The sequence below is a fragment of the Mycteria americana genome, chromosome 6, assembly GCF_035582795.1.
Source record: "Mycteria americana isolate JAX WOST 10 ecotype Jacksonville Zoo and Gardens chromosome 6, USCA_MyAme_1.0, whole genome shotgun sequence".
Classification (NCBI taxonomy): Eukaryota; Metazoa; Chordata; class Aves; order Ciconiiformes; family Ciconiidae; genus Mycteria; species Mycteria americana.
The window spans coordinates 38,047,739-38,072,018 of NC_134370.1; the positions used below are offsets into that span (position 1 = coordinate 38,047,739).

At 45.4% G+C, this 24,280-nt stretch overlaps 1 protein-coding gene across 1 annotated transcript in view; it reads left to right on the top strand.

Moving 5' to 3' along the window:
- The window catches only part of COL13A1 (collagen type XIII alpha 1 chain), a 62,082-nt gene that overhangs the window by 35,572 nt on the left and 2,230 nt on the right, over positions 1 to 24,280 (top strand). Inside the window, exons 19-36 of the mRNA XM_075505365.1 lie at positions 293 to 379; positions 1,077 to 1,130; positions 1,335 to 1,379; positions 2,016 to 2,084; positions 2,649 to 2,672; positions 4,244 to 4,297; positions 4,825 to 4,869; positions 5,212 to 5,364; positions 6,195 to 6,293; positions 6,932 to 6,985; positions 7,794 to 7,835; positions 8,350 to 8,376; positions 10,196 to 10,276; positions 12,851 to 12,886; positions 15,425 to 15,478; positions 15,762 to 15,815; positions 16,614 to 16,649; positions 20,881 to 20,967. Of these exons, the coding sequence (XP_075361480.1) occupies positions 293 to 379; positions 1,077 to 1,130; positions 1,335 to 1,379; positions 2,016 to 2,084; positions 2,649 to 2,672; positions 4,244 to 4,297; positions 4,825 to 4,869; positions 5,212 to 5,364; positions 6,195 to 6,293; positions 6,932 to 6,985; positions 7,794 to 7,835; positions 8,350 to 8,376; positions 10,196 to 10,276; positions 12,851 to 12,886; positions 15,425 to 15,478; positions 15,762 to 15,815; positions 16,614 to 16,649; positions 20,881 to 20,967 (1,101 nt within the window). The remainder of the gene's footprint in view (positions 1 to 292; positions 380 to 1,076; positions 1,131 to 1,334; positions 1,380 to 2,015; positions 2,085 to 2,648; positions 2,673 to 4,243; positions 4,298 to 4,824; positions 4,870 to 5,211; positions 5,365 to 6,194; positions 6,294 to 6,931; positions 6,986 to 7,793; positions 7,836 to 8,349; positions 8,377 to 10,195; positions 10,277 to 12,850; positions 12,887 to 15,424; positions 15,479 to 15,761; positions 15,816 to 16,613; positions 16,650 to 20,880; positions 20,968 to 24,280) is intronic.

Sequence of the window (24,280 nt, forward strand, 5' to 3'; positions counted from 1 at the left end):
CTGGGGGATGAGGTCTGTCCGCAGGCAGCTTTATGTGGCCCTGGGAAGCCAAAGAGATGATGATAGCTATGACTGCTGGTGGGGCTCTAGGTGGAGGCCCCAGGCAGAACTGTATTGGCCTGGTTCCTGGACAGCTGGTGGCTCTGGAGCAGTGACATTTCTGGGCTATCAAGAAGCCAGCTGATGGACCTTGTCTTGGCCACTGTCTCTCTAAGCCAACAGTTTGGCAAATGAAATTATGGAGATGGAGAGACTGAACTGTGACACATGGCTTGTTCTTTCTTGCAAACAGGGGGAGAAGGGAAATGCTGAGAATGCCCTGGCGGGAGGTAAAGGAGAACCTGGCCCTCCAGGTCTGCCCGGGCCCCCTGGACCAAAGGTGAGTGTTTTTCCCTCCAGTGAGTTGTGTGGTGTGAAGGATTGTGTCCAGCACGAGGTGTATAGAAAGGAGAAAAGGTTACATTCATCTGTGCCCACCTCTGATTACATGCTGAAGGGTTATCAGGTTCTGCAGGGTGTTTTAGTTTTGTTTTAAATGCTGAAGGTGAGAGAATTTGTAAACTGTGTTTCTAGGAAGAAAATACCCTCCTTGTGCTCAAATAACTCCCCTCTAGGCTCTGTGAGAAACCAGTTGCTCAGAATCAACGACAGCCTCTAGCCCCGGTGGTACCCGAGGCAGGGTGGACATGGGGAGGCCCTCCAAGTCTCCTCTCCCCTTCCTCTTGTACCTCCTCAAGGAGCAGCAGCAGTAAAATCCTGCCCCTTGGCAAAGGACACCAAGAACACTTAAATCTGAGGTCCCGTCTCATATGTACTTGGAACAGCCCTTCTGTGCACTTACTTTGGGTCTGAATTGCGTGCTTTCCTTCATGCTGAATACTCCCTCTGCACTGGGTAGAAGAGAAGGGCACCTCGTGTGAAGTCACAGCAGGAGATTTGGTTACCTGAGGAGATGCGGGCATGGCAGGGGCACTTGGCTGGTGCAGTTCTTCCTCCTGGAAATGCAAAGGCAGCAGTGGAGTCACATCCCCTCCACACAATACAAACCCATCCCTTTCCCTTTTTGTTTCTCTCAGGGAGAAGCTGGTGACGTTGGCCGGCCTGGTGCTGCAGGGTCACGGGGGGAAAAGGTACAGAGTGCTTCTGCACAGCCCAGTTCCAGGTTCAGTAGCTGCAAATTTGATCCTACATCTACAAAACTTAGCTGAAAAGGATCATTTTAACACTGAGCTGTCTAGTCCCCGACTGTTTCAGAGGACTAGCAGAGAAAAATTCCTGGAGTTCAAGCAAGTGAAGGGATAGGCTTTGCTAACAGCATGTTGTTCTTGTTACAGGGGGAACCTGGTTCACCGGGAGACCAGGGACCCATGGGCCCAAGGGTAGGTGTCTCTTCACTTGAAGAGTTTTGTCCCTTCAGAGGGGTCTAAGGGTAGTGGGACCACACTGACAGTCTAGATTTGGCCTCTGCTTTCTTGACAGATGTTCTCAATGTCACTAAAAGTGCTTATAGCTGGGCAATGGCTAAGTTTGAGACAGGCCATTTCTCCACTCCATACCCTCATCAGAACACACCCCCATCTTAGGGGAAAAAAGTCTTCTGAGCCGCCTCAGGGTGAATGTTTGGCTCATTTGTAGGAGGAGGTGGGTCTGGACACCCCAGTCTGAGCTCAGGCCCTTGGCATATCAGCAAAGGGCAGCAGGAGGGCTGTTTGGTGCATGCCCAAGTCTGACAATCAGTCAGACAATCCAGTTCCCGCATTCTGGCCTCAACTTCACCACTTACCAGACCTGCCAGCTTTGATGGTCATGGCATGGTGATCTGGGCTTGTCTGGCTATGCTTTGGTAGTGTTTCCTCTATAAAATGTGCTTTCAAGAGCTTTGCTCAATAAATGAAAAACTGGAGGCTCATGAAACAGGCCTCTCTGAGACCCCTTTTTCAGGGTGACCCACAGCAATGTGTACCCCATGGGAAGGGCAATCCTCAATCCCTGGCTAAAGATCTGGTATTTTGCAGGGCCCCAAAGGAGAGCCTGGGAAGGATGAAATGATGGACTACGATGGTAACATCAGTGAAGCTCTCCAGGTGAGCAACTGCCCTCCTGTCCCATGAGGTGACTGCTGTGTGCTTTACTGTTTCCCAGGGGATACAGAAAACCAGGAACAATGTAGATCTGCTTCCTCGGCAGTAGCAGCAAAGGGAAGTACTTGGTTGTTCCATAGTCCCCTTCATCCCACAGCTCACTGTGTACAGTGCTTTGGTAAATACATGTGCACCTTGTTTAGTTGATGTGTTCATGTTGGTGTGCACATAGAGCTCATGTGAATCCCCTCAAGAGTGGGCCATGGCTTGGGGTAGGTGGTGAATAAAAGGACTGCAAAGCTTCCTCGGAAGTGTGCACTGATGGTGTGCAGTCACTCAGCAGCTGTGCCCAGCTCTGGGTTAGCCTGGGTTCTACTTGGAAAAAGGAGAAATCATAGAATAACAGCTCTATGGGACTCAGAGCTAGGTTTTTTGCCTTCGTTCATTTTGTAGGCTCCTTGCTCATTTGGGCCAGTATTACATTAGTGGAGAACAAACCACCTGCAGGAAAAAGCTTAGTTTTCAAATGGCTGTTTTCCTTTTTTGACTTTTTTTTTTTTTTCCTAGGAAATACGAACTTTGGCCTTGATGGTGAGTTCCTAGCTTTGCTGTGTGGTTTTAAGGAAGTAGCCATATGTTCATCCTAAGCAAATGGCCTGACAATTTAGGTGCAGCTAAAACATTTGGCCTTTGCTGTTGGGAGCTAAAGTTGGGACAGCTGACAGCTGAAGGAAGAGCTCATCTTGCCTTCTGATCTTGGCACTTGAATTATAATCAGGCCCTTTATTTCTCTGCTTTAAGAGGTAATACATGCTGCTCAGAACAGGGAGTGCTCAGAAGGGGCAGAGAAGAGCAAGGGGGGGCTGACCAAAGCAGAGAAAAAGGAGGCCTTGGGTGACTTGCAAGAAAGCTTATACTGGCAGTCTGTGGCGGACACTTCCTGTGATGGGAGGGGAGGCCATATTTTCACCATTGGTAAGTATAACTTGACATAACAGTCCTGTACAAAACAGCAGTGACTACAAGCCCTTTGAAGACAAAGAGAGGCAAAGTGGTTATTTTGAGCCAAAATAAGGGAAAAAGTGTCCCTGTATTTTGCTTCTCAGGACAAGAAACCTGGTTAAGGAAAAAAGATGGATTTTTAAAATGCAGTATGACAGGGCAGCACAAAATGAGTGTAAGTAGCATCACTTGCTAGGCCAAACTGCTCCCTAGGTCTCTTTGAAGTGGTAACTTCCAAGAGTGATCAGGAAATCTGCTCAAAATGCTAGTGCCATTTAGCTCTGCTTAAGCTGTGCTTGGTACCCAAGTAGTACGGTGTTTCCTATGATCTCTATTCTAAAATCATACTTTTGTAGATAGGAAGGGAAAACCTTGTTAAGTTCATCTCAGTTTCAGGAGCAGATAGCTGTGGTCGTTTTCATTTTCTTCCATGAAAATGTAAAGAAATACATTTTCTTTATAAACAGTGAGGGCCCCTCACTACAAGAAAGACATTGAGGTGCTGGAGCGCATCCAAAGAAGGGTAACAAAGCTGGTGAAGGGTCTAGAGCACAAGTCTTATGAGGAGCAGCTGAGGGAACTGGGGTTGTTTAGCCTGGAGAAAAGGAGGCTGAGGGGAGACCTTATCGCTCTCTACAGCTACCTGAAAGGAGGTTGTAGCGAGGTGGGTCTTGGTCTCTTCTCCCAAGTAAGGGGAGGAGAGGACAAGAGGAAATGGCCTCAAGTTGTGCCAGGGGAGGGTTAGACTGGATATTAGGAAAAATTTCTTCACTAAAAGGGTTATCAAGCATTGGAACAGGGTGCCCAGTGAAGTGGTTGTGTCACCATCCCTGGAGGTATTTAAAAGACGTGTAGATGTGGTGCTTAGGGACATGGTTTAGTGGTGGACTTGGCAGTGTTAGATTAATGGTTGGACTCGATGATCTTAAAGGTCTTTTCCAACCTAAATGATTCTATGATTCTATCTACAACTCACTTTGGACTGACCTGCTGTTCACTCAGGACTCTCCACTGCTCGGCTTCCCAAGCAAATACAACTTTAGGAGTCCCTAGGAAAATTCCCCTGTGATTTCACGTTAAAGTCAGAAGAGCTGTTTTGTTTCAAAACATGAAAATAAAAGCCCTGTTGGTAATCTGAAAATGAGTTTTTCTTTATCTAGGGACCCCCAGGACTTCCAGGTGTGGCTGGACCTCCAGGGCCACCAGGACAGAAGGTATTTGCTCAGCTCAGCACTTACAGAACTAAGGGAAACACAGGAGCAGTCCAGGCTGAATTCCACCCCACATCCCTCCCCAATGCTCCTATTCTCCCTGTGCAGCACTATCAGACTGTCCTGCTGACCTCTACCACTCCTCCTCATGCACGATATCCTGAAAATCTCTTTTCCCACAATGATAATGCCTTATCTGAAAGATGGAGGATCCTTTCTACTTGCCCTCCCCTTTAGGAAGCAGTTTATGGGAACGGATCTCTGTGCAGGGATTGTGTTGGTTGGGGACTATGTACAGCACTGGGGCCGTGAACTGTCAGTCAGGATAAACAAGACTGGTGAAATTCTTAGGCAGTCACACAATGTATTGTTTCAACAGGGGTTTCCATGCTTTTTTTTTCTGTGACTATTAGTTACCAGAGTCCCTGCAGACTATTTCTGTAATGCTGACCCTTCATCATCACAATGCCACGCAGAAGGAGTCAGAATAGCTGCTTTCAAACTGCCAAAGTAACAATTTTGTGTTTCAGGGTGAAATTGGCTTGCCAGGTCCTCCAGGCCATGATGGAGAAAAGGTAAGACATGGTGCCTCTGTGGATTGCTTCTTCCTTCAGTGGTCTTATCTGGAGTTAGTATGTTACATCTCTGTAACTGACATTGCACAGTTGCTTTTCCCACAGGGGAAAAAAGTATTTTGCTTCACAAAAATGAGCATTAATGGTTTATCAAAGTCCCAACTTGTAAGGAGTGGCTGGGATGGCATGGTGAATCTCCTTTGTCCTGCCCTTGGCTCCTCAAATGGCATTACTGTGAATGAGAGGATGAGCAGTGAAAGAGGCTCCAGCCCAGGGAGTTGCTTTGCAGGAGTAACCTTACTCTTACCTGTAAATGTTTCACTTTGTGTGTATTTCTTTCAGGGACCACGTGGCAAGCCTGGAGAAATGGGCCCCCCTGGCCCGCATGGACTGCCAGGAAAGGATGGACCACCTGGAATAAAGGGAGAGCCAGGCCATATCGGGGTCACAGGAGAAAAGGGCGATAAAGGAGAGCCAGGACAAGCCGGCTCACCAGTGAGTAAATTGAAGCCTCTCAGAGCACTGCTGGCTATCCAGGGGCAAGGCCCTGGGACTTCTTGGATATCTTGGAGCCCCTCAGAGGTGGGTGCTGGAGGCACCTCATCGCTGCTGTATGAAGTGTACCAATACAGAAGCAAGGTCTTGGCTCCCTGGCAGATTGACTCCCTTGCTGGAGTGGCTATCCCCAGCTGCCTGCCCTGCTCTCTGGGTGCTGTGTCACTTCCTCAGCTTGCTATCTGACATATTGCTTAAACTGAAAGGCCACTGTAAGCAAGCAGGCCTGACTGAGCAAGGCAGCTGAGGTACCAGCACCCATGCCCTCCTAGGAGGGCAACTGCATGGGGTAACCCCTTACATCCCTGCCACTAACTGGGGCAGAGTGCCCAGTCTCCCAGCTTCAGTCTGTTACAACTTCTGTGTCCCCAGCACTAGTCAAGAGGGTTTTATGCAACAAGCTTCTGCCTCTCTGCAAGATTACTAGGATAAAACTCTTGCTGTCAGAACAGCTAGCTATTGGGGAGTGATTTCTAACACAGACTCCAGCAAACTGCATAACCATGAGCAGAACTTGAAGGCAGGAAAGCAGTCCCCCATCCCTGCTCTGGGGACTGGCACATCCACAGTGACAGGAGGGTGTTCAGGCATTTGCAGGTCCAGTTTCAATACTAGTGAAGCCCTGCATTTCCCTGGGCATCTGACAGTTGTCTGGGGTTTCCAGCGTGTTCTTGGGATGACCAGAGCTAGTCTTAGCTCTTGCAATGATGTTTCTTATGTCTGCCTGAATTAGTCTTGAAAAAAATCCACAAATCTTTCTTGATTCATAGGGTCTTGATGGCCCCACTGGAGAGAAGGGCGAACGAGGTGACCAAGGGATGCCAGGACCATCAGGATTGCCAGGTCCCATTGGACTTCCAGGATTGACAGTAAGAGTAAAAAAGACAGGCTGCTCTTTCCTGCTTGGCAAAGAGAAAACAATGTAGAGCAACACACAAGGGTTCTTTTCCCAAAGCGCCAAGTATCTTGGGGGCCTCAGACTCCTACCCCTTAGAGTTAGGTGTTTGGGTGTCATCAAATGTGTATCAGGTCAGGTCTCCACCAGCAGGCAGGGGGCCAGCTGGGCATCTGCTCCTGTTGCCATCTGGAGGTGCTGGCTCTGGCAGCTGCCCTCAGAGCCTGCATGGCTAAGTCAGCAGAGGTGCCTAGTTTGCTGGCAGCATGGCACTGTTGCCAACCCGCTTGCTGTGCTCCCTCGCTTAGAGGCTGTAGTGCAGCAGAGAGGCATCTGGTCACTGTTAGGGAAAGGCAGGCATGGTCCTGTGGCACTCCCCTTGCACAGCCATGAGGTACCATTCCCGGAGGCCTCCCTCTTTGTAGGGTGTCTCCTCTGGAAGCAGAGATGCAGGAGAGCCACAGGTGAGCTGTTTGTGAAATACATAGTATGTTCCTACTCCTCCTTTGGGGAGCTGCTGCTTCTCAGCATATGAGTTGTTCACAGATGGCTCCTGATGGAGCGAGACTCCAGAGTGCAGCTGGTGGTGACAGGGTCTGTTGTTGTGTGCAGGGAGAGAAGGGCGAGCCCGGGGAGCGTGGAGACAAAGGAAATCCGGGAGAATCGGTAGGTCACCTTTCTCATTTTCCTTCTGCAATCTTGGCAGTAGGGGAGGGACTGATCTGGCAGCAGTGCTGCTGAAAACCAGCACATCCCACCCTCTTATGACACACCCTTCATTGAGGAAAGCAAACCTCATCTTGTTGGGACTGAATTGCCAGCCACCTCTAGCTCCTGATGTCCTCCTTTTCCTTTACACAAGAACAATCTAGCTCACGACAAGCAAGCAATAATGAATGCCTAGGGAAGAACAGAAGATCATGTAAAGCGTAACAAGTATTTTCTTCAGCATTTGTGGCGAAGGGATTTCCTGAACAATACCTGCATGTATCTACATATATATATTTTCCAATAGATTTTGGGTTCATGAAGTTGTCCATTCTCCCCTCAAAGCTCACTCCTAGCTTTTGTAGTGCCCCGCAGCAAGGAGTCCCACAGGCTATCAATACACTCTTCTGCCTGTGTGGAGCCAGCCACCTTCTTTCCTACCTTTTGAAACAGCTGCTAGCTGATGACCTTGTGCCTCCTTGCAGTGGTAGAGTAGTGGAAGTGGACCTTTTTCTGGAAAAAAAAATTCACTGCTCTCTTTCCTCCTAAATCTCTGCAACTGCTGCATAACCAGTCCTGCTGCTGCTTCTGAGCCACTCTGTCCTGGATTGCTGCCGCTTCCTAACGCAGTCCTTGGGGGGAGTCCAGATTTCCAAGCCCAGTAGTGCTCAGCTGCACCCTGTGCCCTGCCTTCCCTCTGAGCAGTTTCCCTTCACCTCTGAGGATAGCAGATTATGACAGTGAATTCTCTTGCGTTGCTTTCTAGATATCTGGACCCCCTGGACCCCAAGGCCCACCAGGACCTCCAGTAAGTTTTGAGTGATTCACCTGAGGAGCAAGGCACTGGGAATGAGGATAGAGTGGGAAGTGGCTGGGGAGGATTCTGGGTGGAGAAAACAGCCAGAAACGCTGCAGTGTTGAAACAGGAACATGCTTAGTATCACTTCCAAAATCACCCCCCAGGGTAGGTCAGAGCTACAATGGGCTGGGTAGGTAAAGAGAGAAGGTTATGTTAGTCTGAGATGAAAGGGAAGACAGTAGCAAGAGGGGATGGACGGGATTAAAGGGATCAACTGCAAAAATGGTCTTAATAGCAAGCCTGGCCCACTGCCAGGTTGTTCTTGGCGAGAGCCACCTCATTACCAGATGAGAACAGTACATGAAGTGCCCATTACACAAATAAAGAGGCCTCTGGGCTAAGCATTTGTGCCCTCAGTGTGTCAGAAGGCAAAAGCTCTGTGCTGCACACTGAACTGGGATACCTGGATTTTAAAGCACATCCTTAAACATTACTCATATTTTGTCTCTTGTCCCAAATACAGGGTCTTCAGGGCCTCCCAGGACCGAAGGTAAGGCTGCAAAACTTTACATCCTGAAATTCTACTAGACTGTCCCAGGTGCAAGAATTTTTCGGTAACAACCTTCTAGGTTGCAAAAGTTATTTACCATCTTGGTAAGAGGACAAATACTTCTGAATATTTTCTTGAAGGAAATGGATTAGCAGCTTTCATTTTAGGACCCAGAAAACTGGTCATTTTCTCCAGTTTTTCACCCAGAGAAGTGGGAAGCCACAGGCCGTTGGAGATCTTCCCATGAGAACATAGTTGAAATCTTTGTCTGCAGGGTGAAGGTCTGTACAGCAGGATGGATGGCCTGTCATACAATCCTAAGTAACTGAGCTCTAGCTTAAAGTTAGCCAGGTTCTACACCCTGTAAATTCTGTTGTAAAGTCACTCAAAAACTTCACTGTTCTTGGTGATTAGAAGCTTTCTAATCTCCATCTAAACGTGTTCATGCTCAGCCTGCACCATTGGTTTGCCTGCCATGAAACAGTACCTAGATGAAAAAATATTTGAGTGGAAATGTTCAAGGAGAGCTGTGTTTTTCCTCTGACATCTTGGCAAAGACTGGAAAATGTGGAAAGTGTCTTAATTCTTCTGGTTATGCTTAGTATTTGGTTACCAGCGCTATTTGGGTGCTAAAGGGGATGGTATATTTATCCTGATTCATCTTTTCTCCAGGTGTTGATTACAGATACAGTTATCTGTCTTGCTTGTCTGTAACTCACTAGCCACTGCTATCAAGTGTCTGGGAAACTTCCGTAAGGTGCAGTTGTCTTTGGAATATGTGCCAAACAAATGGAGGTGAAAGTTTTGCACAGCACAGACTGGATTATAGACAGAGGAAGCACTGCACCGATTTCTCCTTGAACAGAGGATCCATGTAGGCTTAATTAGCAGGTGCAATGAGATGTCTCGAGTGTGGAAGTTTTTGTTCCATCCCTGCAATTTGTAACAAGTCTTTTTGTAATGAGGCTTTCGGTAGTGGCGAGGAAGAGCATTTTATACCCTTTGCAGACATGTCAGAAATAAGTAACTCTTCCAGGTATGTGCTTGAGCCAAATAGTGTTGCTGGGCAGTGACACATGGCTGTATGGAAACTGGAGTGCTGGTAGAGAGAGCCAGCAATGTGCTGTCCTAGAATTGCAGAAGAGTACGGCAAGCAGGCTTACTGTTTCTGTGCAAGCTTGGTTCTTCTGACACTTCTGTTTCAAAATGCAACCGAGATAGGGTTTTAAAATGCCTTATGAACAGGAGTGGGGGAAAATAAGCTTTGGGTTGCATTTTGAATTTATGAAAAAGGAATATTTTGTTTAATACTGCTTTATAGTTTATAATACAGAATTTTAAAAATACCATTGGAAAAGGAATGACGATTTTTCTTTTCCCAATTCTGAAATTGATGCCTTGCATTTGCAAAAGTCTTTCCAAAAATATTTCAGTATGATTTTTTTTTTCCCCAAAGCTTGTAGACACCTGCCATTCACTTCCAATGAATCCACATCTTAAATGTAAACCCACCCTATCAGATAACTTTTGGTTACTTATATTTACCTGACACTCACAGAAGTGAGCTCAGTTCCCCTTTGACCATCTTTACGCACTGAGCCTGAATCTCCTTTTGCTGCCATTGACTTAAAACAGGTGCTCACACAGCGGTCGTTTGACTGATACTGGTTTTCTTCAGATTGGGCTGAGAATCTGGCTAAAGCATTGCTCCGCTGCCTCTTGTATTCTCTCTGCCGCTTCTGCGCTCTCTGAAGGGAGGAATGTTTGTTATGTAAGTGGTGTTACAGTGGATTTATTTTCTGCTCTATCCTTCCTTTAGGGGGAAGCGGGGATTGATGGAATGAAAGGAGAGAAGGGTGCCCAGGGTGAAAAAGGAGACAGAGGGCCACTGGGATTACCCGTAAGTATCCAGGAAGCAAGCAGCACTTTATGAGCCAAACTTATATCAGCTGTAAAAAGATCCCTCAATAGGAGATGCACGCAGGGATTTGATATGTAAAGTCAAAGAAAGAGATGATCTATAAATAACTGTACCTTCACTTTTAAACTTAAAACCTCAATTTCTGTACAGAACCTTCATCTTTTAGATCTGTTAAATAGATCAGTGATCACTTGAATTCTTCCTGCCTCTGGCAGGACTGAGATAAAGAAGCAGTAGCTTTCCTGTGGGTTCTTTGCACTTCAGGGCAATGGAGCAAGACCAGAAACAGAAATCAAAAAGATATGGAAAAGGAAACACCTTCCCAGCCGTTTGTCACCTGGGCCTTCGTACACCAGGCTTTGTACAAAAGCTTGGTGGATCTGAATGCATCCAGCTTCTTCACTAGCCAATACTTTTCTATCACTTCTGCAATGGAATCAATGCTTTCCCTGATGAGGTAGAAGCCTGCTGTATTCCCTGCTGTATGGGAACTCTGTCATCCTAGACTACTGTTAGTGCACTGCTTAGCTTAGCAAGGAGGAATTGTGGCAGAGTTATAAAGAAGTTACAGGAGCTTTAGGTACAACCCTGAAGACTTTGTGAAGCTCTTAGCTCACATCTGCTAAAAGCCTTTTCACCCACTGGCTGAGCTGGCAGCAGATAATGAATTAGTGGTAACTTAGTCCCACCCAGTTGCTCTGCCAGCCCCCAAGTTCTCTCCTCATAAAAAGCACTGGTGGCAGAGCACGCCCTCTCCCTTTGCTGAACGTAATGCCTGGAAACAAGCACTGCAAAGCGCATCTTGTGTACTGTGTGACTTTGTTGGCCTGTGTTCAATCACCCAGATACCTTGTCCCTGACTTTGGCTGAAATGTGTGTGTCTGTTTGTAAAATGTTTTCCTCTTTTAGTTGTGCTATATAGCAGTTACCTTCCAGGGCCTGGATGCATCTCATCTAACTCTAGGCACTCAAGTGAGCTCATCGTGCGTGTATTCACTGTAGCTCCATGCAGAGCCAGTGGGGAGAAAGCGATGCTTTCGGAAGGCTCAAATGCAAAGGATTGTGCCTCAGTGAAGCAGTGAGAAATAAAAACCCAGTCCCCATTTTGCCCTGAGAAATGCAAATGGAAGCTTTCTGTGTAAACAGTTATTCCCTCAAGTCTCTGTGGTATCAGGACAGGAGAAGGAGGTCCCTGTGACAATCTGAGCAGAAGATGCCCCAGCAATTACCCTGACAAGCTCATCAGTGTGGCAGGGAATGTGCTAGCTGGTTCTCCTACAGCAGTGAGCCCAATGAGAAACCAGGGTCCCTTGGCTTTTCACATCACTCTTCCTGAGCTGTGGAGGGGGGAACACTGGCTCAGAAGTGTCCTCCTAGAAATGTTTTGTGTTTGGATCAACAATATCAGCTGGCCAACTAGGAAGCACAGTTATTGAGCTGTTAGTAAGATCTGAGAGATATTGTGGACCTTGTATCCCTCCTCAGAGCTACCTAACCCTCTTCATAAGCTTTTCCATGCCTGATCCAGTGTGTTTTCAGCCTGTCAAACTAAATGCAGTTGTATTAGTACGTGCCATACAGGTACTGAAATATTTCAAAGACAGACTGTAAAATCCCACAGCTGTATCTGCTGCCTTTTCATGTGTGACTTAGGGCTTGACATCATGCCAGAATTTTCAGCACATTTCAGCACTGATTGTCTGCAGTAGCATTGGGCTTCTCTGTGTGGCCAACAAGCTGAGGAATTTGTCATACTCAAGTGGAGGAAAACTCAGTATTTGGTACTTATAGTCTACCTAAGCTTTCTCTCCTGGCCACGTCAGAGCCAAGACACTGGGCTAAACAGGCCTTGGGCAGAACCACTGTTAGGTCTTATGGATGAGGAAATGGATGAGGGCAAGAGCCAAGCAGACAGAAAAGTGCCACTTAATCTCAATCTGGTGTAAGTCTGCACTGGAGACACAGGAACATGAGCCACCTGTTTTATAAACCTCCAAACAACTGGCTCCTCACCTCTTCCTCTGGCCAAGAGATGCAGAGTGGAGCAAGCCTGCAGCTGACTAAGTGTGCTCCTACAGGACCTGGGTTTCTTGGTAGGAACTTGAATGGCTGATGGCTCTGCACTGCTTGCAAATGCCTCCGTGACCACAGGCCTCTGAGCCCCTGAGCCTTGTGTCACGTCTGTGTTGCCCAGCCTGCCACAAAGGCAATGTAGTTTCAACTCCACTGCCACATTGTCCTCTTCATCACCTGTCACAGAACAGCTTCTTCCTTAGCGGTTTTCTTGGTGGCACTGAGAGAGGGAAATTTGGATTCTGAAGGAGATATGAAAGTTGCAGGTCAACATTATATGTATTCAGTGTTTCTATGTTTTTGTTGGTTTGCTTGTAAGTACCATCACCTGTCCTTGAGATCTTAATTTTTGTTTATTGCAAGCATATGTTTGTCTCAAGTCACTGCTTCACTCACCTCTCCCCTCCCCTCTCCTTTCCCCCTCACCCTCCTCCCCTCTCCTCTTGCCTTGTTTTTGTTAACCCTCCCCCGTCTGTTCAGGGTGCTTCAGGTTTAGACGGCAGGCCTGGACCACCGGTGAGTTCCATTTCTCCATTACCCTACGTTCCTCCTCCCCAGTATTGTGATTTGTCTCGTCTCTTCCACCAGAGTCTTGTTTACACCAGGAATAACCTTCTTTTCTCCAAAGCAGGCTTGGGATGGGGGCTTAAACTTAGAGTGAGAAGTGATGTCACATGCTTATCTTTTTTGATGCTAAGAGTCTGCCTAGATCCTGGGATCACAGCCTATTTGTTCCACTTTATCTCAGTAACAAGATGAATGAAACCTCTGCATGGTTCCATGATGCTCTGTTCTCCTGTCCTCTTTATCATGAGGGGTCTCCATCATGTCATTCTCCATGGTAGCCTTGCTTGCCACGTTTTCACCACAGTAGTTCTTCAGTTTTGTCTTGGGCATAATAATGCCAGTGTGTTTTGTCCTGTGAGCAAAAAGCTTTGTGCATTGTTTTCACACATGGCGCTTAAGGTTGCATTGCCGTGGGTTGCAGGTATGCTTACAGGTATCTCTCCGTAGCCTGGGAAGCATCTCAGCACGAGGAGAAGTTGCATCTAAAAGACCTTCTGCAAGCAGGACTAGCCCTTCACCTCTCAGCAGCAGAATGCCATGCAACTTCAGCAACTCCAAACACGCTTTCCTTCAATCCCAGATACCTGGGGGTGGGAGCACTGGGGTGTGTTCCAGTCTAATAATACATCTGAGAGGTAGCAATATCTCATAGTGGAGCAGGAAGAGGCAAGATTCCCACCTCTTGTTGCTAACTCACTGTGAGATGGGAAGGAAATAAACTTCTTGTGCCTAAGCTTCTCAGTCTGTCAAATTCAGAATGAGACAAGTAATGCTAACCTGGTTCTGCAAACCATTCCGCTATTCTTGGGTAACAGCTGTTAAATAAGGGCCAAATGTTTTTAATGCCTCTTGGAAATCATGCATCACCCATGTACAATCCATTTGGCTATTTAAAAAGAATAACTGGAAATAATTCAGTTGTTCTATAACTTCTGAACACAATCTGAATGGCAGCTTTTACACTCACTTGTTTTGGGAAACTGTAGATTTTATAAATGTACAGGTGTGATCTCAATGTATTTCATGGCACTAAATGATCTTAAAATGATGCATATGTGCAGGCAATTCAAATTTCCATGATATGAACTCCTGTGCATGGATCTAAGGAGAGTCTGATTTTTCTCACTTCCTTCACTGCGTTGAAGTTGTGTGCTGCATGAATTACTTCTCTATTTACATTCTGCAGATCTTAATCTTGTCTGAAAAGCTCTCCTGGTCCGTATGAGTCATCCTGCTTACATCAGAGGGGTTACTTTAGTGACCGAGGATTGCAAGCTCACATTAAAAAGTGCAAGACCCTTTTCCTTAAGGCTGTTAGAAAAATACTTCCCTGTTACAGAAACCTCCTCCTTTGTTCTTCCCACAAGGAGGTAATGGACCTCAAAAGTATCTCTTTATTGAGGCTCCATTGAAGGAATCGTAGATCAATATCTGAATGGTTAGTGAAGTTCTTGCCAGTGTAAAGGTATGTGATGTAGGGTTAGGAAGGTAAACGCCTATCTATACTATGTAGTTAGGTGGGTGTACTACACACTACAGGTTTGAAGGCTATACTTTATCTAGACTGCAAAATGTAGCCTGGGAGAGTTGTAAGAGACCCTCCAACAGGGAATACTCCACAACAAGTTCAAGGAGTCTATACAGGGTTGAAAGTGCCTGAAGCTTTTTCTTAGCCAGAAGGAGTATTGCTTAACTGCCGTATTGCCCACATGAAAGATAAGCTTTGATTGGGTTAATTTCCCAAAGCCCAAGCAAGTCTTAGCAGCACTGGTAAGTAAGTTTGGTACGCTAGTGGGAGATGGCCCCTGTGTCAAAGGGTTAGCAAAAAGACTGGGTTTTCCTGTTAGCATGATTGAGAGTCTGGTGGAGTGACATAAATGGCAAAAAGGGAACAGAGGGACTGGGACTGAATGATAGCCCTCTTAGTGTGCATCTGCGTATGTATGCATCTGCATTCAGCTCTGCAGCATGGTGTCTTTCAACTTGCATGACTGGCTGCCTGCCACCAAGTAACCAAACTCTTTCATTTTTGCTCAACTGAACTGACTCCAGGGGAAAAAAAGAAAATAAGGAAATAAAGAAAAAGAAAAGAAAATTGCTTATCATATTTCTAAATGGCCTTTATTCTGCTACAGCTTTCAGCCTTGTCTGATATAAACTAGAGAGAAAAAATTCCCTCCTGTGGAACTGGTAGAAATGCCTGCTGCAAGAATTGTCAAGAGATAGCTTCAAAATTAAAAATAAGGCTCTGTAAAATGGTGCTGGTGTGATCTAATGTAGCAGTTCCCATGTTCTTCAAATTGCCTATAACAACTACTTCAAATCCATCGCCACCAACACTGAAAGCTGTAGTGGTGCTAGATGCCTTCCACCACCAGACTGTCCTTCCCAGCTGTGCTTTTTCCTAAAGGAGCAGCAGTGTCTCCTGGCTTTAATGAGGCTCCAGAATAAAAACGTCCTGATGTGTTTTCCTTCCTACAACTACAGGGTACTCCAGGACCAATTGGGGTTTCGGGACCAGCAGGACCAAAAGGAGAAAGGGTGAGTTTGCTTCAGAACTGACCAATGCTCTGTAACTTCTTTGAAGATAACACAGCTCCCTGCGATAGAGAAGCTCTAGGTTTTTCTGAAGCTGGAACTGCTCTCTCATTGTGCATATAAGACCCTCAGCTGGGCCTCTGATTTTTCAGTATCTCATCCTTCGGGTTTTTAAGTGCTTTGAAACATGTCCTTTACTTCTATAGCACTGCTGTAGCCACCCCTTTGCTGCCTGTTTGTAATGAATAGGAATGTAACAATTTATACTCTTTTGTCTCCATTTCAGGGCAGTAAAGGAGATCCTGGAGTTGTAGGACCAATGGGGCCAGCAGGACTTCCTGTAAGTATGGGAGTACTATGGATTTGTTGTCTAGAGTGCCTTTTTCCTTGCTGTGGTTGATAGCTTAAGATGCTGCTGTAATATAGTGTTTGCAATTTCAGCTAGGTTAGGTGTTAAAGAATCAAAGTTATAAGCTTATGTACACTATGGGAGCAACAGAAAGAGCTCAGTAGCTTCAAATCAGTGATTCAGAATGAAGTGGATGAAGCTGAAGGGAAACTGCTAATTCACCTTGGTCCTCAAACTACCAAAAGCAGCTGCATGGGAGTCCCAGGATATGTATCTTAGTCCAAAATGCTGCTTTTGAGCACATCTTCTCCATTTACTTTTCCACAGCTTGGGTGCCTGCCTTCCATCTGTCTGAGAGGGCCCTGTCGTCTTGTCATTGCAGTGACAAAAGTGCCTCTGCCTTCAATGAGGTTACTTCTGCCATTTGGGATTGCTGTTTGCAAAATGGGGCCAGTGTTGGAACTCTAGTTTTATGTAATCATGGAGCTGCTTCATTGTTTAACACAAAAAAAAGGAAGTTTGCTGCTCTTTTCAGGGACTGTATTCACTAAACTAGTTCGGTTTTTATCTGAAGAACCCTTAGAGTAGTAGTAGTGGTGTTACAGCCTGGATGGTCTAATGGAGGTGAAGAGGAGATTGTCTGCTGGAAAAGTTTTGGTTTTTTTAACCACAGAGCAATTGGCACAAATGGAAAACACACACTCTTGGGCACACATTCTTCTTGTTGAGTGGGAATACAATGGGCCCTACTTGTTTTAAAATATTTCTTTTTATGTTGATGTATTTCAGGGTTTACAAGGTCTACCTGGTGACAAAGGAATCCGGGTAAGTTACCTGGCAAACTTCTTGCATTTAGTTACTAACGTCTTCACACAGTGATAGACCGTTAACTCCTGAGCAACCTCAAGTAGCTAGCATGTAATTCTGTCTGCTATACCTTCATATAGTAACTTTACCGACTTGTATTTTAGAAGGTGATACCTGTAGTTCATATAATCACCTGGGACATTGTGGTACATCTATCTGAAAGCTACAGGAAGGATTTTCTGATGTGTTCATTGTTGTCATAGCTCTCTTCTCACTGAAGCACAGGGCTTCGTGTGTAGTAGAGTTAGGCCAATGTGGCATGCTTTAGGAAATCCTGCTTACACACTGATGTGTGTAGGGATTCCCATGAGAATTAACTGAGGTGGAGCCAGCAAATCTTATTACGTTACTTTTAAATTTCCCCTGAAGCATGAAAAAGAAGGTTGCCCTCTAGCAAACTATCCTCCAGAGAATTTGGAAGATGGAAACTTGGGAAAGAGAAATTAAATTTGCCTACCTTAAAGAACCAGACATGAAGTCTCCTCACGCATTGTCCTGAATGGATGTGATGGTGAAGAGTTGGGTCAAAACCAATGACGTGAATGGCTGCTTTTCTGTCAAACCACCTGTCTGATAGAAAGATAACCATTACTAAAAAGTGCATGTTGAGAAGCTCCTTGCTTTTTCATCAGGTTTTCCACAATATAAGGAATTTCTTGCCTGTTAAGGCTCTGAATCTTTTTGATAAAAACAGTTGAGAGCTATAGTTGAATATAATTTATGTTTAGAAATATAAATTACTTCTGGATTAGAGTCTGTGTAAGATTACAATTGTATAAATATGTCGAGCAGTTCAGCATAGTACACGTATATGTCTTTATGCATGTACTCATGCATACACATATACCTTCTCTTCATAAGACTCTGGTATCACCTAAGTTTATCTGAAAATGTAAAGTTTTACAGTGCATGTGCCCATGTGGTGATTTCATGATATGAATTTGCTTTTTATACATAGTGAGTGTTCTCTGTCCTTTATCTGCAATGTATTTCTGACCTTACTCTGCACAGAATGGGCAGTTTTGGAAAGCAGTAGCCAACTGGCATCTTAAACTAGGGGAGAAAGGTCCAAGTTTCATGGGAGCTCCAGAGTTCTCCCCTTTTTTAATCATTGCATTTCTGGCTTTGCTTCTTAACTTCCTCTTCATTAAGATGCATTTTTTTTTATCTGTGTGGCTTCTAAACAAAAAATAACCTTAACAGAATTCCTAGACTTTTTCAGTTGGTTTGTAAACTGGGTGTTTTATTTAAAAGAAGGGTCTCTCGATGGCTGTAGGTAGGCTGATAGGATTTCCGTGAGCTCTCGCATAAAAGCAAACGAAAACTGGGAGAAACTGTGCCTCCTGGTAGAGAATGAGTTGAAAAGCATGAATGGGAAGTTTTGCTGGTCCCTTGAAGCATGCATGCGTTTTGCCTCACTGCAACCAATATTTTGAAATGAAAAAGTGTGAGAAACTTGAGACTGTAAATGGGCAAGTGCAATATCTTTGCAGGTGGGACCCTAGAAAATACCACTTTTCCCACTGAGCCTTTGTACAGGGGCTTCCCCTCACTCCTGTCCCTCTTTCAAAATTGTGAACAGGTCACTACTACTTACAGGAGTTAAACAGCACAGTTTTGGTGAGGCCCCTTTGTACAGCTGTTTTGTCTGAATGCCTCCATCCCTTTGAAGTCATTATAGACATCTTACAAGTACCATTTAGCAGAACTGCACACGGTGCCAGTTCCCTAGGATTTGCTATGCAGCCCCATATCCCCAGCTGAGTGCTAGGTCTCCCCTATGGTGGGACACACGGCTTCTGCATCAGAACCTCCTCAGAAGTGCAGGACAGTCTCTCCCAAGTGCACTGCTGGCAAAACTATGGCAGTTCAGCCAGGAGACTTCAAAATGAACAAGAAGAAAGCTGTGAAGTGAAAAAGAGAAGGCAACACTCCACTTCTGACCTGTTCCATGGGGTGCTGGGATACAACACTGGCCTCTTGGGAAGTAGGAGATGTGTTCATTTGAAATGCCTCTCTTTTTCTTTCAGACAGCAGCAGTATGCGTGGTACTTTAATATGAAGATTTTCAGTGTTGAGCATATTCAAAATGAGGATCCACTTTGTTAAACTCCCAAATAGCTTGCCAAAATCCTCTCTGTTGCTTTAGGCAGAGTAGTGCTTTTTAAATCTCGGAAATGCTCCTGCTGCCCTTTGTTCAGTGTGGGAGTACAGCATAGCTGTGCCTGGGGACAGGCAGAGACAGTATCGTGGCACTAGGTAGCAAAGGGAACAGATGGCCTTTCAAGTAACCCAGCTGAAAAAGTGTAAACCCTGAACTTGTGCTACCAAGTTGATATCTTCACTGTTATTTTAATGCCTGTGGTTTTTTTTCTTGTGTGTATGTGCATCTTCCTTGCTCCTACAGGTCCACCTTTGTCCCCTTTATCCCTTCCTCCTCTTCCGCCTTTCTTCCTGGTTCCTTCCTCCTTCCTCCAGAGCAACCAACCCATGCCGCATTTTCCTGGATTGTCCTCTCTGTTCCAGTGCTTGGTTCTGGGTGACTTCTCCTCATTGCCTCTCCTCTCCCATCCATTTCTCTTGCCAGCTTTGGGTTTAACACTTCTTTTTTAAAAGAAGAAACAGCAACCTGTGCTGTCTGATTTTATGCCTTAATTCCTTTAACCCTCCCCACAAGGACCCTAAATTCAATTCCCTGTGCAGCAGCCCCTTCCCTTGTTTATGCTCAGCAGCTTTGAGAATTTCCTCTGTTATACAGAAAGATTTGGTATACATATAACTGGCAAATACCCATGCTATGCCTTGCCTTGGCTGACCTGCTACAGGTGGGATGTATCCTCCCTTGGTGAGGAGGGGCAACAGGGCATCTGGGCATTCCCTCAGCCCCTTTTGTGGCTGGCTTTCATTTGACCTAATGCTGCCCCTCCACGAGAGAGCAAGCCTCCTCTTTGGTTATGATTTTTTAATTTGTTTCCCCCCTGCCCTGTCTCTGGTGTAACTCAACCTGGAGCCTGCAGAGAAATTGTGATATCAAACCATTGTAAGAATTGCACCTTCCTAGGTGTCTTCCTAGGTATGTCTGTGCTGCTAAATAAGAGGGCCAGGGACCAGTCGCTGCCCTGCGGCTGTGCTGCTGAGGACTAGTCCCTTGTCTAACAGGTTTTCTGGGGGAGCACTACTCAGAGCATCCCACAGGACAACCAGGCTGTGCAGACTGTTGGGCCTGAGTACTTCCATCATTCTCTGGCTCTTTTCTATTTAGCAATGTTGACGCACCCCCGTGCACAAACCACTGTAAAACTCAGGCAAGCAAGCACACTTGTTCAAGTTAAAGCTTTACTGCTCTGGGATACAGAAGTAATTTTACATCTTTAAAAAAAAAAAAAAAATCAAAAAAACCCCACCAAAACCACACAAATACACTCCCAGCTTTTAAGGAAAATCTAGCAATCCCTGGTGGCAAACACAGTACTCATTAAACAGTTTAAGGGAAAGCTTCTAAAAACACTCCCATGTGTGAGAATTTCTTTTAAGAATGAGAATTCGGAGTAGTAAGAAGAGTACAATCAACACAGGGAGTCTGGGCCAGCAGTGCCTTCCTACTACAACAGGAGAGCCTGCCTGGTGTCTGCTGCAGGTCTTGTCATCTGAGGCACTAGGCATCTAGATGCTACCCTGGAGCTCCTGTGGCAGAGGAGGGACCCTCCCAGCCAGCTGGAGATTGACACGAGGTGGCACGCTGCTGGCCAGAGGAGTGTTTTCCCATCCTGTGAGTCTAGGGTCAGCCAGTTCTCAGAAGGTGCCTCTCTCTCCACCACTGAATGTCTAGGAAGCCCAGAGAAGTAGTCTCCTGATGATGGTACTGATGGAGGAGGAGTGGTGCTCTGCTGGCTGACTGTAGGCCTGTCCATAAAGTTCAGAGGCACTTGTAATCCCTTTGATGCAGAGCCCTTACGGTCTATCATTGTGGGATTTTAAGCAATGGCCAATGTGTTTATGCAGCTGAGTAATGGTTAGTAGCTCCATACATTGTTTTTCACTTAACACCTCAAAGGGAGATTTCTCTTCTTTTAAAATGTTTCCTAAATGTTTATCTTTTTTTAAACTATCGCTGACATTTGTTTGAAATGGATGATCCTAAAGCTTTTTTGTGTATTCTTTTTTTCTTGGACTAAACTATTATTTACAGGGGGAGAGGGGCAAGAAAGGCTCTAGAGGGTCTAAAGGGGATAAGGGAGACCAAGGAGCGCCTGGATTAGATGCACCCTGTCCGTTGGTATGTTCTGTTTCATCAAATGTATTGTTTTAAGATTTGTTGATGGGGAAGAAAGAAGGAAATCATAACATAAATAATGGTCTTGCGAAAGTACAACACTTGGATAAGGCCCAGCCTGGTTCCCACTGCAGTCTATGGCAAAGCTGCTTTCTTCAGTGGGGAACCATTGATCCTTTGAGCAATCAGGCTGTTGAGTAACCATCGTTATATTCCTTCCTCTTCCGGAGCTCACAAAGGTTTGGGGTACATGGGGGTGTCCCATGTGCTGGGAGCTCAGGGCTTTCTCCTTTGCGGACAGAGTCCTGGGTCTCTTTTGCTGCTAGTTATGGCTCTTCTCTGGAAATGTTTAGTGTCATCATGTCTACGTAACAGCAAAACCTGAATGCTGTTTTTCTTGCCTTGGAATAACAGCCAGCTGATGTGATCGCCTGAGAGCGACACAGGGCACTCAAGCTGCATTACCCAGAGGGAAAACAAATCTCAGTTATTTTAAATGGGATATGTTTCTGTCAAAATATATTGTCTATACATCTAGACAAATGAATGAATATAGCAGTATGTATGTGTTTTCTTCTACACTCATATGCTGCAGCAAACACTGCCAAAAATCTGTAGTACTGCCATAAATCCCAGGAGTACTTGTGGATCATGCATCTAGAAATTCAGCTGCTGGGTTTCCTAGTGAGGGTAGGAAGAATGGATTATTTCAAAATGGAGGAAACACCATTCTCATCCTCTCAGATGTACTGTAGAGAAGTATCTCCTGACTCATAGATTGTGGAAAAACAGAAAGGAAACTGCTACTACTGATTACGCAGACAAAACTAAAACTGGAAACACAGGCAATCTGTATTCTGGGTATGCAGCAGAGTGCCCTGCCACAGTCCCAGTGGGGGACTCAGCCTCTCCTCCCATGACATGGAGGTGACTGGCATTAACTGAAATAACGATAGTGGTTGATTTCGTAAACAGGGTCTCCGAGGTTTTAAAGGCGAGAAGGGTGAGCCGGGGTTACCTGGGCTGGACGGCCTGGATGCCCCATGCCCATTGGTATGGCGTACCTTCCCTTTCCTGCATGCTCGTTTGCTTTTTGTATCTTGGTTGTTATTTTCTGATACCTCCGAATAGCTGCATGCCCTAGAAACACCTGGCAATTCCTTCCTTACCCATCTCCGTCCTACCTTCCCTCATGCTGCTGTTGTCAGAAACAGGCCCTTGCCTTCATGCTATCATTCACAGCTGCTGTCAGTGTTACTTTGTGGCATGAGGCAAAATGTAGCGGGAATGCAAATTTATTTACAACTGCTTCAATTCTTCCTTTGCCTTCACTTTGAGAACTTTCAGTAGACTAACGTATGAAGACCTGCCTCTGCACTGGCTTGGGTTTCTAGCAAGCAGCTGCAATGCTCATGTCCTTCATTAACTCTATTTTTAAGTGCCTGTGTGTGGCTAGCACAGCCTAATGCCGCTTGGTATTACCTCGGTCACCCTATACATTAAGATGACTGAAAAAAATAGTTATCCTGTTAGCAAGCCCATGCGAAGCATATTAACTGGACACTTATCTCCCTCAATTCCTGCTAGTCAATTCCTATTTGTGAGTCTTCCCAGAAGTCAAAATGGTATCCGTAGCATCCAAGAAACTTGAATTTTTAATTGCCTGTTTCCTGATATCCATCTTATTCAAGTATTAAAGGATGATAATTGTATTTATTGCCTCATCTAACCCAACTATTGTAGGACAAAGGTATTTGGGAGCACTTAACCTCCCTGACCACTGCTCCCTACAGCAGTCTCAACAACTCCATAATACATTGAAACTTATACTCCCCTGCCCTTCCAGCACCATGCCATAGTTTGGCATGACTATGTTGGCTTGAGGATGGTCATGCCAAGCTTTATGCTCACTTAAAGATGTTTGATGCCATTTACAAGGGTGGGACATCAGTTAGTTCAACTAGCTGCAAAAATGTGTCCCAAAGAAAAAAGCCACATTTAGTTTGGAAGGTTTTCTTAGTTTCCTGAGGAAACTAGCCCTGAAATTGCCATTAAAAGCCTTTGCTATTTGACCTTTGTGAAGAGCTGACATTAGTCTTCCATCCAGCATTCCCTCCTTTGTGCACTGCCATTGTCTCTTTGGGGCAGTGACGGTAACGGTGACTACTTGCAAAGTCTCGGTTGCTGCTCTGTAAATTCTGGGTAATAGAAAGAAACTCTTCTGCCAATCCCACAGGTAAAATACCTGCCCAGAACAGTCCACAAAGGAGAAAAAACACTGAGCCATGTGTTTCACCTCCCACTGATAATAGCCAGGTTTCTATGGAGTAAGTTTTGGCTGAATAAAGCACCTAATTTCACAGGCGCAAGGATCCTACCAGTGCTCTTTCTTTTTTTGTCTCTGCTCTCAGGCATGGCCCCCGCATGGCCATATTAGAAAGTACACTTCTTTTCATACTTATTTTTGTTAAGGGAAACTTGCCAGAAAATCTGGTGAAATACAGATGCCATTATTTTTTCACATATAGTGTTCTGGCATGCAAGCTAGCTTGGGAACGTGAATAAGCATGGTTTTTGATCCAACTAGGTTAAAAGCTTAGCATCCAGCTGACACATCCATGTGTGTAACTTATGGAAGCAGTGAACTAATGCTTTACAAATCTGAGATATGTGGAAGGAGATACTTGGTACTAATAAGCATGTCACGTTTCCGTTCTCGGCAAATTCGCCTGCAACAAACACTTCCTTGTGACCCTGGTCTTCCTTTGATCCCTAAGCTATAACTCCCTGGCCTCCCATTCCTTCATACACCTAACTTCCCATCTCCTCCTGCAATGCACTACACCAGTCATTCCTACCACCACCGATGTACCAATGGGAACGCCACAATTTACCCAGTAATTAACCCGTAACTCAGTATTTCCACATAGTGGGGGGGAGAAGGAGGAAATATCACAAGGAGACCACAGTCTAAAAATGCATTCAGAAAGCAATACGGTTGTAGCATCATGGCAACATTCACTTTGTCAGTCCCTTGGAAGTGCTTCTCCTTTAAATAGTTTATTTCTCAGTATACTACTGTGCATTTGCTTTTCTGTTTGTTTTTTTTCCTTCCCCCTTCTCAAATGGGATGATAAGCACGGCAGATTTCTCACGCAGTACTTGAAGAAGTGAGAACCAAGTCATTTGAATGAAGAAATGTGCCTGCATCGTGCGTTGTACAGTTTCACTCCCTGCTCTTGAGTTTTCCTGGGGAATAGCAATAGCCCATGAATCTGACATGCGCACACACAGCAGAAGTATTTGACTTCTCATG